Source organism: Schistocerca nitens, chromosome 1, assembly GCF_023898315.1.
Source record: "Schistocerca nitens isolate TAMUIC-IGC-003100 chromosome 1, iqSchNite1.1, whole genome shotgun sequence".
NCBI classification, from domain to species: domain Eukaryota; kingdom Metazoa; phylum Arthropoda; class Insecta; order Orthoptera; family Acrididae; genus Schistocerca; species Schistocerca nitens.
In genome coordinates, this window is record NC_064614.1 from 1143311024 (window position 1) to 1143327582 (window position 16559).

At 45.7% G+C, this 16559-nt stretch overlaps 1 protein-coding gene across 1 annotated transcript in view; it reads left to right on the forward strand.

Annotated features, from left to right (window-relative positions):
- Positions 1-16559, forward strand: part of LOC126199623 (protein singed wings 2) — a 418405-nt gene that overhangs the window by 378088 nt on the left and 23758 nt on the right. The window contains exon 7 of the mRNA XM_049936552.1: positions 8798-9070. Coding sequence (XP_049792509.1) covers positions 8798-9070 — 273 coding nt within the window. The remainder of the gene's footprint in view (positions 1-8797; positions 9071-16559) is intronic.

Genomic DNA, 16559 nt, shown 5'->3' on the forward strand with positions numbered 1-16559 from the left:
AGTGAAGTCATTCCAATGAGTAGTTTAACTAATAATAATAACTATACTTTAACGTTTTGGCGCCCTTGCTCCGAACACAACAGCCAATCACAGAGCAGTAGCATTATGCAGGCAGGCGTCTTTCTCACGGGAATGATACCGAATCTAACATCTGTCACAGGTACCTCACACCACATTTCGTCATCTATACACTTCTTGCACCTCCACTACATTGGAAACAGGTTCTTGGAGCCTAATATGATGGCTGACTAAGCCAGAAATATTACTAGTCACAACCGAGATAAGACAGAATTTAAGGGAAAAACCATCATCAGAGTCCTCTAGTTAGTCGCACTGAAGAGGACCACTGTAAAATCAGTCGAGGCGTCGGCATTTTAGCTATTTTAGTGTTTCATAACTAAGAGTCTAATACCCAAACCGATTTTATTTAGATTGGTATGTAACAGGAACAATTATTTGAAGCAGAAAACTTCGTATGCACACATGCCCTATTCCGAATGGTTTCCTAGACAGAACAAATTTAATGTACATTGTTATTTATTTTCTGTTTTATGCAATACATTCTCAGGTTCACACACGTACAACAGTTAGTAAGCATTACAACATGAATTTTACAAAGTATCAATTGAAAAATTAAACATTTTCAATGCTTTTACCTCTAACAAGGGAACCTCCCCATCGCACCCCCATCAGATTTAGTTATAAGTTGGCACATTGGATAGACCTTGAAAAACTGAACACAGATCAATCGAGAAAACAGGAAGAAGTTGTGTGGAACTATGAAAAAAATTAGTAAAATATACAAACTTAGTAGTCCATGCGAAGATAGGCAACATCAAGGACAGAGGGAGTCTAGGTGCGCCGTGGTCCCGTGGTTAGCGAGAGCAGCTCTGGAACGAGAGGTTCTAGGTTCAAGTCTTCCTTCGAGGGAAAATTTAATTTTTTATTTTCAGTTTATGTGACAAACTCTTATGTTTTCGTCACTATTTTGGGGGTGATTATCACATCTACAAGAAAATCTAAATCGGGCAAGGTAGAAGAATCTTTCTACTCATTCGCTAAGTGTACAAGTTAGGTGGATCGACAACATATTCCTGTCATGTGACGCACATGCCGCCATCAGTGTCGTATAGAATATATCAGACGTGTTTTCCCGTGGAGGAATCGGTTGACCTATGACCTTGCGATCAAATGTTTTCGGTTCCCAGTGGAGAGGCACGTCCTTTCGTCTACTAATCGCACGGTTTTGCGGTTGCGGTCGCAAAACAGAGACACTAAACTTATTGCAGTGAACAGAAACGTCAATGAACGAACGAAGAGATCATAACTTTGCGAAAATAAAGAAAGTAAAATTTTCAGTCGAGGGATGACTTGAACCAAGGACCTCTCGTTCTGCAGCTACTCACGCTAACCACGGGACCACGGCGCTGCTGGGTTCGCATTCTCCTTGATGTTACCTATCTTACATATGGACTACTCAGTTTGAATATTTTACTAATTTTTTTTCATGGTTCCACAGAACTTCTTCCTGTTTTGTCGATTGATCTGTGTTCAGTTTTTCAAGGCCTATCCACTGTGCCAACTTATAACTAAATCTGAGGGGGGTGCGATGGGGAGGTTCCCTTGTAAGCATTAACGTACACGTCACATTATAGCTATTGTACGGTTCATAACATGTTTGTGTATCCCACGGTCAACTTCAGGGCATTTGTGCACTCTTGGAAGAACGAGTTGTGATGCTTGTCCCAGTGCCTCTGCACGTACTCTGAAGAGGGCAGCAGCGTCCATGTTGCGACCAAACAGTTCATCTCACTCACCCTGCTTTCCTTTGTACATCTCAGACTTCATCCAACACCGTGAGCAAAAATCTAATGGCGTGAGATCGGGCGATCTTGGTGGGCAGTTAACTGTATTACAACGACCAAGCCAACGATTACGATAAATGCGGTTGAGATGTTCCCTCACGCGTGTGGTAAAAAGTGAATCGGCCCCATCATGCTGAAAATACATTCAAGTCCGCGTGACCAAAGGAACTGCCTCAAGATGTTTGAAATGTTTAATGGTAGTGACACACCAAAATGACAATAGTAATGCGTTGTAGTTGCTACATATTTTATTACAGTCAAAAGCATTATAAAATCACAATCACAATAATAGGGGAGACTACCTTACAAGGCCATATCACTTGGACGAATAACAAATAAATTTCTTTAAACGGAAAAAATTGAAATTTGAATATGACTAGGTAAATATACTCAGGTAAAGCTTTACTTAAAAAGTACAAATGTCCATACAATACCCATCAGAACTCTCATTACTTCCAATCAGCTGAGGAACAGATTAAGGGTAAGAACACAGATATTTTAAGGCTTGGCTAGCCAATTTTCCTAAACAAAACTATATACAAATGATTAAAACAATTAAGGAGGTGCTTTAATTTTGACCAAACCAATCTTCAAATTTACTTACTCAGTTGAGTAATCAACAATAATCTTAGAATGATTACAACTAGAACATGACCATATGACAATACACCTACAATGAGGTTGCTTCAATATTGCGTGTGAATTAGCGATAGACACGAGCAGACCAAGGATTCAAATCAATACGAGAGATCCACGAGACAGGAAATGACATAGAAATGTACTCAACTTTGCACTGCACTCGAACTTCAATGCTATAATTCTCCACCGGAAAGATGGAATCACGCAACAGTGACAACATAACCCAAGATGTAAAGGAGATGCTATAATTCTCCACCGGAAAGATGGAATCACGCAACAGTGACAACATAACCCAAGATGTAAAGGAGAGGACTGGACCTTAAATATCTCTCTGCCCCCGTGGTGCTCTGCTTCCAGTATGCTCGCGTCGACCGCTGGCAACTATCTGTAACACGACACATCAACGGCAGACGATATTCTGAGACATAAATCTTATCTACAGAACAGGTCACCAATACAACTGAATAGAAACAAGTTAGCCTCCGTGAGTTACTTGGCCAGTGCCAGCCCTTAAACTTTGATTAGTAAGTTCGCTAAAAATCATGCCCTAAAGTTAAGATGACAGAAATTATCTTGGCGCACATTTACACGCCAAACTACCAAATCAGCTACAAGGTAGAATAGAGGACTAACTCGGCGTGTCTTGAAATGCCAGAGCCCGACTTACTCTCTACTCGTTGCACTTCTAGCTACGTCTTTAACCACGCTTCATGTCGGTTGGTTGGACGTAGCCGCACTTCCTCAACTGCCGTCAAGATAGATAGTCACGACACCGAGGTAAGTGATAAACAACTAAAACAATTCCAAAGGATTTTTAGTACACTGGCATATTCAATTAAGCCGCACGCAACCCACCGAAGCAACTCAGAGACTCCAATTCAATCGGCCGGCGTAGCTTATAACAGACTCGAAGGAGCTTGTCCTTCCGACCTCTAGGAAGACCATATCACCATGGGAGGTGGATCTGCACTCCCGACTCAACACGCCCTAGTCGCTGGCTACGCTCCTTCGTTATCTGACTCGTCCTGCCTACGTAAGCATTCCCACGTGACTCTCACTCACCGCCGATCCCGACACACCTCCCCAGCAGAGTGCACGCGCTGCCATTAAAGCCGCGCCACCAAAGATGAGCAGAAGACAAAAAAAAATCGAAGTCGATTCAAAGATCAAAACGACGATCGATGGAAACTGGTGCCAGAAATGCCCCAGCTCAATGTTCAACAAAGGAATTTTCCAAAAAATCCAAGTAACTCTTTCCCATGCTTCATCCATCTAAAATGAGAGCACGTATCAACACGTTACCAATCGTACCAAGCCAGACATCGAAAATCCAACTCGGTATTTTGGTTTCCACTAAAGCGTGTGGACTTTCTTGCAACCATTATTCCGTCTGTTTTTGATTCCAATTATTGCAGTGTAAACGTAGCTACATCAGTGAATAGTGTTAATGGAGGTACGCGAATATTGTCACTGGTTCAATGGCAATCGTCGAGTCTTGCGGCATTGTCGCTGTTATGAAGAATGCAGACCCGCTGTATGTGAAACGGGTTCCAGTTTTCCGAATATAATGTTACCCATATGTGTGTTCGTGGGACCTTGATACATGCAGAAAGTGGTCGTGTGCTGCTAATAGGACTACGCTGCACCACTTCAAGAGTGAGCTGTTGAACTACACGTTCAGAAGAAAAACGGGAACTTGGAAGAACACGTGTTTGATGCAATATTCTGAAAACTGGTAAAAAACAGTATATGATCAGGAATTCGACATGTCGGAAAGTACAGACTGTATTTTCCGAAAGCAGCAGCAGATACACCACTAGCCGGCCGAAGTGGCCGTGCGATTAAAGGCGCTGCAGTCTGGAACCGCAAGACCGCTACGGTCGCAGGTTTGAATCCTGCCTCGGGCATGGATGTTTGTGATGTCCTTAGGTTAGTTAGCTTTAACTAGTTCTAAGTTCTAGGGGACTAATGACCTCAGAAGTTGAGTCCCATAGTGCTCAGAGCCATTTGAACCATTTTTGATACACCACCATCGCTGAAGCCGTAAACATAAACCGCATTTGCATATTCTTCATAATTTTATATGTTTGGCACTTTAGACAGTGCGTGCACAGCCGCAGTTAACCAATGCTCTCAGTCCCTCGAACTACTTCAATTACAACACACCACTGACAACTGCGCTTTCAACAAGCTAGTTTAATGGCAGAAAGACATCCCGAGAAAAGAGGCTGAAAGCAACGACGTAGGCTGGGCTGGCATAAGAAATTGTGTGGATAAGACACGTACGAGGGCGTCTCCAGTCCAAAAACAAATGTACATTACAAGTGTTCTATCTCGGAAACTATTCTGAATAGAGATTATGTCCACATAAAGTTCTTCGCTTCAAATGAGCGTTCCTGTCGTATCCCTGAATATTGACCATTTCTCCTGGAAGTGCAGACTTTATAGTATTTAAAATGAGCATTCTATGTCTGGGTAAACAGGCAGCAGTATTTTGGGTAATGTTGTTGTTGTTGTGGTCTTCAGTCCTGAGACTGGTTTGATGCAGCTCTCCATGCTACTCTATCCTGTGCAAGCTTCTTCATCTCCCAGTACCTACTGCAGCCTACATCCTTCTGAACCTGCTTAGTATATTCATCTTTTGGTCTCTCTCTACGATTTTTACCCTCCACGCTGCCCTCCAATACTAAATTGGTGATCCCTTGACGCCTCAGAACATGTACTACTAACCGATCCCTTCTGCTAGACAAGTTGTGCCACAAACTCCTCTTCTCCCCAATTCTGTTCAATACCTCCTCATTAGTTATGTGATATACCCATCTAATTTTCAACATTTCTTCTGTAGCACCACATTTCGAAAGCTTCTATTCTCTTCTTGTCCAAACTATTTATCGTCCATGTTTCACTTCCATACATGGCTACACTCCATACAAATACTCTCAGAAACGACTTCATGACATTTAAATCTATACTCGATGTTAACAAATTTCTCTTCTTCAGAAACGCTTTCCTTGCCATTGCCAGTCTACATTTTACACTCCTGGAAATGGAAAAAAGAACACATTGACACCGGTGTGTCAGACCCACCATACTTGCTCCGGATACTGCGAGAGGGCTGTACAAGCAATGATCACACGCACGGCACAGCGGACACACCAGGAACCGCGGTGTTGGCCGTCGAATGGCGCTAGCTGCGCAGCATTTGTGCACCGCCGCCGTCAGTGTCAGCCAGTTTGCCGTGGCATACGGAGCTCCATCGCAGTATTTAACACTGGTAGCATGCCGCGACAGCGTGGACGTGAACCGTATGTGCAGTTGACGGACTTTGAGCGAGGGCGTATAGTGGGCATGCGGGAGGCCGGGTGGACGTACCGCCGAATTGCTCAACACGTGGGGCGTGAGGTCTCCACAGTACATCGATGTTGTCGCCAGTGGTCGGCGGAAGGTGCACGTGCCCGTCGACCTGGGACCGGACCGCAGCGACGCACGGATGCACGCCAAGACCGTAGGATCCTACGCAGTGCCGTAGGGGACCGCACCGCCACTTCCCAGCAAATTAGGGACACTGTTGCTCCTGGGGTATCGGCGAGGACCATTCACAACCGTCTCCATGAAGCTGGGCTACGGTCCCGCACACCGTTAGGCCGTCTTCCGCTCACGCCCCAACATCGTGCAGCCCGCCTCCAGTGATGTCGCGACAGGCGTGAATGGAGGGACGAATGGAGTGTCGTCTTCAGCGATGAGAGTCGCTTCTGCCTTGGTGCCAATGATGGTCGTATGCGTGTTTGGCGCCGTGCAGGTGAGCGCCACAATCAGGACTGCATACGACCGAGGCACACAGGGCCAACACCCGGCATCATGGTGTGGGGAGCGATCTCCTACACTGGCCGTACACCACTGGTGATCGTCGAGGGGACACTGAATAGTGCACGGTACATCCAAACCGTCATCGAACCCATCGTTCTACCATTCGTAGACCGGCAAGGGAACTTGCTGTTCCAACAGGACAATGAACGTCCGCATGTATCCCGTGCCACCCAACGTGCTCTAGAAGGTGTAAGTCAACTACCCTGGCCAGCAAGATCTCCGGATCTGTCCCCCATTGAGCATGTTTGGGACTGGATGAAGCGTCGTCTCACGCGGTCTGCACGTCCAGCACGAACGCTGGTCCAACTGAGGCGCCAGGTGGAAATGGCATGGCAAGCCGTTCCACAGGACTACATCCAGCATCTCTACGATCGTCTCCATGGGAGAATAGCAGCCTGCATTGCTGCGAAAGGTGGATATACACTGTACTAGTGCCGACATTGTGCATGCTCTGTTGCCTGTGTCTATGTGCCTGTGGTTCTGTCAGTGTGATCATGTGATGTATCTGACCCCAGGAATGTGTCAATAAAGTTTCCCCTTCCTGGGACAATGAATTCACGGTGTTCTTATTTCAATTTCCAGGAGTGTATATCCTCTGTACTTTTACCATCATCAGATAGTTTGCTTCCCAAATAGCAAAATTCTTTTACTACTTTAAGTGTCTCATTCCCTAACCTAATTCCCTCAGCATCACCATGTTCACTCGACTACATTCCATTATCCTAGTTTTGTTTTTGTTGATGTTTTATCTTATATCCTCCTTTCAAGACACTGTCCATTCCGTTCAACTGCTCTTCCAAGTCCTTTGCTGTCTCTGACAGAATTACAGTGTCATCGGCGAACCTTATTTTTATTTCTTCTCCATGGATTTTAATACCTACTCAGAATTTTTCTTTTGTTTCCTTTGTTGCTTGCTCAATATACAGATTGAATAACATCGGGGAGAGGCTACAACCCTGTCTCACTCCCTTCCCAACCACTGCTTCCCTTTCATGGCCCTCAACTCTTATAACTGCCATCTGTTTTCTGTATAAATTGTAAATAACCTTTCGCTCCCTGTATTTTACCCCTGCCACCTTCAGAATTTGAAAGAGAGTATTCCAGTCGACATTGTCAAAAACTTTCTCTAAGTCTACAAATGCTAGAAACGTTTTCTTAATCTAGCTTCCAAGATAAGTCGTGTTCCAATCTTCCTACGGAATCCAAACTGATCTTTCCAGAGGTCGGCTGCTACCAGCTTTTCCATTCGTCTGTAGAGAATTCGCGTTAGTATTTTGCAGCCGTGAGTTACTAAACTGGTAGTTCGGTAATTTTCACATCTGTCAACACCTGCTTTCTTTGGGATTGGAATTATTTTATTCTTCTTGAAGTCTGAGGGTATTTCGCCTGTCTGATACATTTTTCTCACCAGATGGTAGAGTTTTGTCAGGACTGGCTCTCCCAAGGCTGTCAGTAGTTCTAAAGGAATGTTATCCACTCCCGGGGCCCTGTTTTGACTGAGGTCTTACAGTGCTCTGTCAAACTCTTCACGCAGTATCATATCTCCCATTTCATCGTCATCTACGTCCTCTTCCATTTCCGTAGAAGTACCCTCAAGTACATCACCCTTGTATAGACCCTCTATATACTCCTTCCACCTTTCTGCTTTCCCTTCTTTGCTCAGAACTGGGTTTCCATCTGAGCTCTTGATATTCATACAAGTGGTTCTCTTTTCTCCAGTGGTCTCTTTAATTTTCCTGTAGGCAGTATCTTACCCATAGTGAGATAAGCCCCTACATCCTTATATTTGTCCTCTAGCCATCCCTGCTTAGCCATTTTGCACTTCTTGTCGATCTCATTTTTGAGATGTTTGTATTTCTTTTTGCCTGCTTCATTTACTGCATTTTTATATTTTCTCTCTTTTCATCAATTAAATTCAATATTTCTTCTGTCACCCAAGGATTTCTACTAGCCCTCGTCTTTTTACCTACTTGATCCTCTGCTGCCCTCACTATTTCATTCCTCAAACCTACGCATTCTTCTTCTACTGTATTTCTTTCCCCCATTCCTGTGAATTGTTCCCTTATGCTCTCCCTGAAACTCTGTACAACCTCTGGTTCTTTCAGTTTATCCAGGTCCCATCTCCTTAAATTCCCACCTTTTTGCAGTTTTTTCAGTTTTAATATACAGTTCATAACCAATAGATTGTGGTCAGAGTCCACATCTGCCCCTGGAAATGTCTTACAATTTAAAACCTTGTTCCTAAATCTCGGTCTTACCATTATATAATCTATCTGAAACCTGTCAGTATCTCCAGGCTTCTTCCCATGTGTACAACCTTCTTTTATGGTTCTTGAACCAAGTGTTAGCTATGATTAAGATGTTTCGGATGTAGTACCGGTAAATCGACCGGAGCATGTGAGAGAGCGCGTGCTGGCTGCCCGCAGATCCGCGACGTGTCGCGGCTGTCGCGCGGCCTGGGCCACTACCCGCGCGTGCTGGACGTGCAGCTGGACGACAACGAGGTGTCCTCGCTGGACGAGCTGGAGGGCTCGCGCTGGCTGTCCACGTTCCGCGCGCTCAGCGTGCGCGGCAACCGCCTCTCGCAGCTGCCCGCCTACGCCTTCGACGACGCGCTCGAGCACAACGGCAACGCACTGCGACTCGCCCTGGGCCACAACCCCTGGCTCTGCGACTGCCACGTCACGCCTCCCTTCCAGGTACGTGCCGACCCGCCTCTCTCAGTCTCGGAAACAGTGAACACATTAATGGCACCCGCAGTCTTCAAACTGCAGGGCGTAAATAGGGTGTAGCAGCCTAGCCACATACCCAGGCTGCCGCTTCCGCCGTGGAGCACTTTCGTGACAGGTGAAGAAAATAAGGACGAAAGAAAAGGGGAAAAGGGAGGGCAAAATATAAGAGGTGTAACAAAAGATAGCAACAGTCTTCGAGGAGGTTGTTAAAACTGACTTAAGTAACAAATTGATGGTGCCAGCCGTTGTCCGCAACGACTCGACGACGCTACAGAGCCACCCCATCAGCATACAATACAGGGTGTTTATAAATGAATATCGGGGATTTAACGCTTTATAAAATTTATTACATTAAACTTACAGTTATAAATGATATGTCAGATCAAAGAGAAACTCAAACAGTTGGGTTTGGCACCATTGCGCATGCTCAGCGCGCAGTGTTTCCGCTGCAATCCGCTAGACAGCGGTAGCAGCGAAGATGGCGACTAGTGAACAGAAAGTGTTTTGTGTTTTGCAGTTTGCAAAGACCGAATCTCTAGTTACTGTGCAACGTGCGTTCCGGCTGAAGTACGGTTGTGATCCTCCAAGTGATAGTAACATTCGTAGATGGTATCATCAGTTTGAAGATAACCAGCTGCCTTTGTACGAGGTGCATTCAAGTTCTGACGCCTCCGATTTTTTTTCTGCGGACTGGAAGGAGATAGAAACATGCGCATTGTTTTAAAATGAGGCCGCATTCATTGTCAATACGTCCCAGAGATGGCACCACCGTACGGCAGATGGAATTTTACCGCCAGCGGCGAGAATGAGAACTGTTTTAAATACTTAAAATGGCGACGTTTTCCTTACTTGAACAGCGTGCAATCATTCGTTTTCTGAATTTGCGTGGTGTGAAACCAATTGAAATTCATCGACAGTTGAAGGAGACATGTGGTGATGGAGTTATGGATGTGTCGAAAGTGCGTTCGTGGGTGCGACAGTTTAATGAAGGCAGAACATCGTGTGACAACAAACCGAAACAACCTCGGGCTCGCACAAGCTGGTCTGACGACATGATCGAGAAAGTGGAGAGAATTGTTTTGGGGGATCGCCGAATGACTGTTAAATAGATCGCCTCCAGAGTTGGCATTTCTGTGGGTTCTGTGCACACAATCCTGCATGACGACCTGAAAATGCGAAAAGTGTCATCCAGGTGGGTGCCACGAATGCTGACGGACGACCACATGGCTGCCCGTGTGGCATGTTGCCAAGCAATGTTGACGCGCAACGACAGCATGAATGGGACTTTCTTTTCGTCGGTTGTGACAATTGACAATGGATGAGACGTGGATGCCATTTTTCAATCCAGAAAAAAAGCGCCAGTCAGCTCAATGGAAGCACACAGATTCACCGCCACCAAAAAAATTTCGGGTAACCGCCAGTGCTGAAAAAATGATGGTGTCCATGTTCTGGGACAGCGAGGGCGTAATCCTTACCCATTGCGTTCCAAAGGGCACTACGGTAACAGGTGCATCCTACGAAAATGTTTTGAAGAACAAATTCCTTCCTGCACTGTAACAAAAACGTCCGGGAAGGGCTGCGCATGTGCTGTTTCACCAAGACAATGCACCCGCACATCGAGCTAACGTTATGCAACAGTTTCTTCGTGATAACAACTGTGAAGTGATTCCTCATGCCCCCTAACCTGACCTGGCTCCTAGTGACATTTGGCTTTTTCCAACAATGAAAGACACTCTCCGTGGCCGCACATTCACCAGCCGTGCTGCTATTGCCTCAGCGATTATCCAGTGGTCAAAACAGACTCCTAAAGAAGCCTTCACCGCTGCCATGGAATCATGGCGTCAGCGTTGTGAAAAATGTGTAGTACGTCTGCAGGGCGATTACGTCGAGAAGTAACGCCAGTTTCATCGATTTCGGGTGAGTAGTTAATTAGAAAAAAAATCGGAGGCCTTAGAACTTGAATGCACCTCGTAAAGGGAAGAGCTCAGGACGACCAAGAATTAGTGAAGAGACTGTTGAGCGAGTGAGAGAGTCGTTCACTCGTAGGCCAAGGAAATCAGTCCAGAAGGCTAGTCGTGAATTAAAAGTTCCCGTGTCGACTGTTTGGAAAGTTTTAGGAAAACGCGTACAACTACGTCCTTACCGTTTGCAGTTATTACAGGCTCTAAAGCCGGCAGACCATGGATTATGTGCCAACTTCGCAAACGAAATGTTGATTAATGCCGATGAAGATTTTCTGGATAATGTTGTCTTCAGTAATGAACCGACCTTCCACCTTAGTGGACATGTTAACACTCTCAATGTGCGCATCTGGGACTCAGAAAATCCTCACAAGGTGGTACAAATGCAGCGTGTTTCCCCTAAAGTGTTTTTTGTGCCGTATACTGGCGGAAAGTTTATGGGCCTTTCTTTTTTGGTGAACTTACTGTAACTGGCACTTCCTACCTTGATACACTAGAGCAATGGCTCTTTCTTCATTTTCCAGCAAGATGGTGCGCCACCTCACTGGCATAGCAAAGTACGCGATTGGTTGAACTTCACTGTACCCAAGTGCTGGATAGACCGCAAAGGCCCTAATGACAGGGCTTGCTTTGTATGGCCTCCACGTTCACCCGACCTAACGCCATGCGATTTTTTCCTTTGGGGCTTCATCAAGGATCATGTGTACGTGCCTCCGCTACCAGCAGACCTCCCTGAATTAAGAAAGAATGGCTCTAAGCACTATGGGACTTAACTTCTGAGGTCATCAGTCCCCTAGAACTTCGAACCACTTAAACCTAACTAACCTAAGATAACACACATCCACGCCCGAGGTAGGATTCGAACCTGCGACCATATCGGTCGCGCGATTCCAGACTGTAGCGCCTAGAACCGCTCGGCCACTCCGGCCGGCCTGAATTAAGAAACTGGATTGAAGCAGCTGTTGGTACAATCACTGAAGACAAACTTATTAACGTTTGGGAAGAACTCGGCTGTAGACTTGATGCGTGCCGTGTGACAAATGGTGCTCACATTGAACATTTATAAGGTAAAACTGTCCGAGTTGCTCTTTCATTTGACATATCATTTATAACTGTAAGTTTAATATTATAAATATTATAAAGCGTTAAAACCCCGATATTAAATTATAAACACCCTGTATATGTTACACTGACAGACTGCACGTGTAAATTCTCCCAATGGACGTTAGATGGCATCGAACGCGTCCACACTTGTCATAACACTGGCTGCAGCCTATCAACGAACAAATTCAACTTTGTTGCCTAACGCCTAGCCGCTTTGTGGTAGGTAGTCATTCCTATAACTTCGACACTCTGTAGCGTCGTTGGATGACTATTGCGGATATGGGTTTCTAATGTCAGTTTGTTCTTCAACTCACCCTCTACTAGCCTCGAAATTTCTCTGCATCATTATTTTTACATCTTACTCGTATAGATACGAGGGTTGGAACTTAAGTAGTGGGAACTATTTATTAACAACGGATACAAAAGAGTTACATGTTTGCACCTGTTACTGTCCTTCAAAGTAGTCACAAGCGTTGTGTAGAACCCGTTGCCATCGACGTAGAAGGCGTAGTGTATCGTCAGCAGAGCCTGTTCTGTTGATGGTGCGAATGGAGCGGTCTACTGCATGTCGAATATCCGGAACAGTTCCGAAACGAAAGCCACGAAGTGGTTCCTTCATCTTCGGAATCAAATCAAAGTCACAAGAACTTAAGTCCGAGCAGTATGGTGGATGGTACAGTACTTCCCAGTCCCACGACCGAACAGAGCAGCCACATCTTGCGTTGTATGTGCCCGCGCATTGTCGTGCAAAATGATTGGTGGGTTGCGCAGAAAGTGTCGCCGCTTCTTTCGCAAAGCTGGTCGCAGGTGATGCTCCAAAAACGAACAGTAATGCTGTGCATTGACGGTCTGCCGTGGAAGAACGTAATGCGTTAGGATAACACCATCACAGTCGTACACGAGAATCACCATAACTTTAGACCGCTCCATTCGCACCATCAACAGAACAGGTTCTGCTAACGGTATACTACGCCTTCCACAGCGCTGGCAACGGGTTCTACACAGCGCTGGTGACTACTTTGAAGGACAATAACAGGTGCAAACATGTAACTCTTTCGTAGCGGCTGTGAATAAATAGTTGCCTCTAAGTTCCAACCCTCGTATTAGGAAATCTATAAGTGGTAACAGGACCACAATGCACCATTTCCACGATGTGCTGCTGTTGATGGCAGAATTTTGCGCTACACGTACAGAAGAAAAATGGGAACTAGAAAGAACACCTTTTTCATACAATGTTACATGTGAGATGCATCTACCACTCGCCTTTATGACGAACTGTGCTGGCGGCACTTTCAATGAGGAACTTAAATGTCTGTGGAAGACTAGCAGCACATTCTTCCTCAAGAGCCGAAACAAAAGAAGGTAGTAATGTCGAACGCTGGGGTATGCAGTGAAGTCGACGTTGTAACTAATCCTAAAGGTGTTCATTGGGTTCAGATCGGGACTCCTGGTGGGCCAGTGCTTTTCAGAAATGCTAGTGTCCACAAACCATTGCCTCACAGATGCTGCATTATGAGAGGATGCTTTGTCATGTTGAGAGAAACAAGCATTGTCTCCGAACTGTTCCCCCGTTGCACGCAGTACACAATGCTGTAAAAATGTTCATATCCTTCCGCACTTAGACCTTTCATAAGCACAATAACAGGACCACGCCATAATCGCAACAACACTGAGATACCATAACAGCACCACCTTTGATTCGGTACTCCAGCTCATTCGTTTCCAGCCTTCTACTTAAAAATGGTTCAAATGGCTCTGAGCACTATGGGACTTAACAGCTGTGGTCATCAGTCCCCTAGAACTTAGACCTACTTAAACCTAACTAACCTAAGGACATCACACACATCCATGCCCGAGGCAGGATTCGAACCTGCGACCGTAGCAGTCGCGCGGTTCCGGACTGCGCGCCTAGAACCGCGAGACTACCGTGGCCGGCAGCCTTCTACTATCCGGTGGTGTCTCTCTTTACATGACTTCAAGCGTCGCTTATCATTGACTACAGAAATAACTGGCTTTATGAAAAGCTATTTGACTATTGTACTCCATTCCTTTTAACTTCCTGCGAACAGCCATTTGCTAGCAGGACTGCTGGCAGTACTTTGAAACCCATGGGTGACACCTTCCGCTAATTTTAAGAATTTTTTTTACAATCACCCTCCTTAACGCTCAGCTCATTACATGAGCTTGGTTTAACTGTGGTTGTTCCTTAGCGCTTCCACATCATAATCACATCAACAGCAGTCCACTTGGGCAGCTTTATAGTGCATGAAATGTCGCTAATTGATCTGTTACCCTGCTGGCATCCAGTGACTAGTCCACTTCAGAAGTTCCTGAGTTCTCCTGAGCGACGTGTTCTGCTGTTACTGTTTCTGTTATGTATGAGGCGGAACTATGGGCCTCATGGAAAAAGGGTGACCAGGCTGAGTCACGCAATTTGACTCTAGTCCGATCACGAGGTGTGGCCATTAACTGCACACGTTGATCAACTAGGCTGACGTGAGGATCAATGAACTATACTTGACGGGATGTAACTGGACCGTCTTAGGTAGCCGGCCAGAGTGGCCGAACGGTTCTAGGCGCTACAGTCCGGAACCGCGCGACCGCTACGGTCGCAGGTTCGAATCCTGCCTCGGGCATGGATGTGTGTGATGTCCTTAGGTTAGTTAGGTTTAAGTAGTTCTAAGTTCTATGGGACTGATGACCAAAGAAGTTACGCCCCATAGTGTTCAGAGCCATTTGAACCATTTTGAACGTCTTAGGTGATTAGAAAGTTAGTAGACACGAATACAATGAAATACTTAGCTTTAATTCAGCATCAGCGGGGAACGTTGATCTTGACTTTGTACAACAATATTTACAAGTGCAGTTATAGACTGAACTGCGAATACTTCTTTAGAATTCTGATTAGTTCACACATATACAGGGTGTTTCAAAAATGACCGGCATATTTGAAACGGCAATAAAAAGTAAACGAGCAGCGATAGAAATACACAGTTTGTTGCAATATGCTTGGGACAACAGTACATTTTCAGGCAGACAAACTTTCGAAATTACAGTAGTTACAATTTTCAACAACAGATGGCGCTGCGGTCTGGGAAACTCTATAGTACGATATTTTCCACATATCCACCATGCGTAGCAATAATATGGCGTAGTCTCTGAATGAAATTACCCGAAACCTTTGACAACGTGTCTGGCGGAATGGCTTCACATGCAGATGAGATGTACTGCTTCAGCTGTTCAATTGTTTCTGGATTCTGGCGGTACACCTGGTCTTTCAAGTGTCCCCACAGAAAGAAGTCACAGGGGTTCATGTCTGGCGAATAGGGAGGCCAATCCACGCCGCCTCCTGTGTGTTTCTGATAGCCCAAAGCAATCACACGATCATCGAAATATTCATTCAGGAAATTAAAGACGTCGGCCGTGCGATGTGGCCGGGCACCATCTTGCATAAACCACGAGGTGTTCGCAGTGTCGTCTAAGGCAGTTTGTACCGCCACAAATTCACGAAGAATGTCCAGATAGCGTGATGCAGTAATCGTTTCGGATCTGAAAAATGGGCCAATGATTCCTTTGGAAGAAATGGCGGCCCAGACCAGTACTTTTTGAGGATGCAGGGACGATGGGACTGCAACATGGGGCTTTTCGGTTCCCCATATGCGCCAGTTCTGTTTATTGACGAAGCCGTCCAGGTAAAAATAAGCTTCGTCAGTAAACCAAATGCTGCCCACATGCATATCGCCGTCATCAATCCTGTGCACTATATCGTTAGCGAATGTCTCTCGTGCAGCAATGGTAGCGGCGCTGAGGGTTTGCGGCGTTTGAATTTTGTATGGATACAGGTGTAAACTCTGGCGCATGAGACGATACGTGGACGTTGGCGTCATTTGGACCGCAGCTGAAACACGGCGAACGGAAACCCGAGGCCGCTGTTGGATCACCTGCTGCACTAGCTGCGCGTTGCCCTCTGTGGTTGCCGTACGCGGTCGCCCTACCTTTCCAGCACGTTCATCCGTCACGTTCCCAGTCCGTTGAAATTTTTCAAACAGATCCTTTATTGTATCGCTTTTCGGTCCTTTGGTTACATTAAACCTCCGTTGAAAACTTCGTCTTGTTGCAACAACACTGTGTTCTAGGCGGTGGAATTCCAACACCAGAAAAATCCTCTGTTCTAAGGAATAAACCATGTTGTCTACAGAGCCGGCCGAAGTGGCCGTGCGGTTAAAGGCGCTGCAGTCTGGAACCGCAAGACCGCTACGGTCGCAGGTTCGAATCCTGCCTCGGGCATGGATGTTTGTGATGTCCTTAGGTTAGTTAGGTTTAACTAGTTCTAAGTTCTAGGGGACTAATGACCTCAGCAGTTGAGTCCCATAGTGCTCAGAGCCATTTGA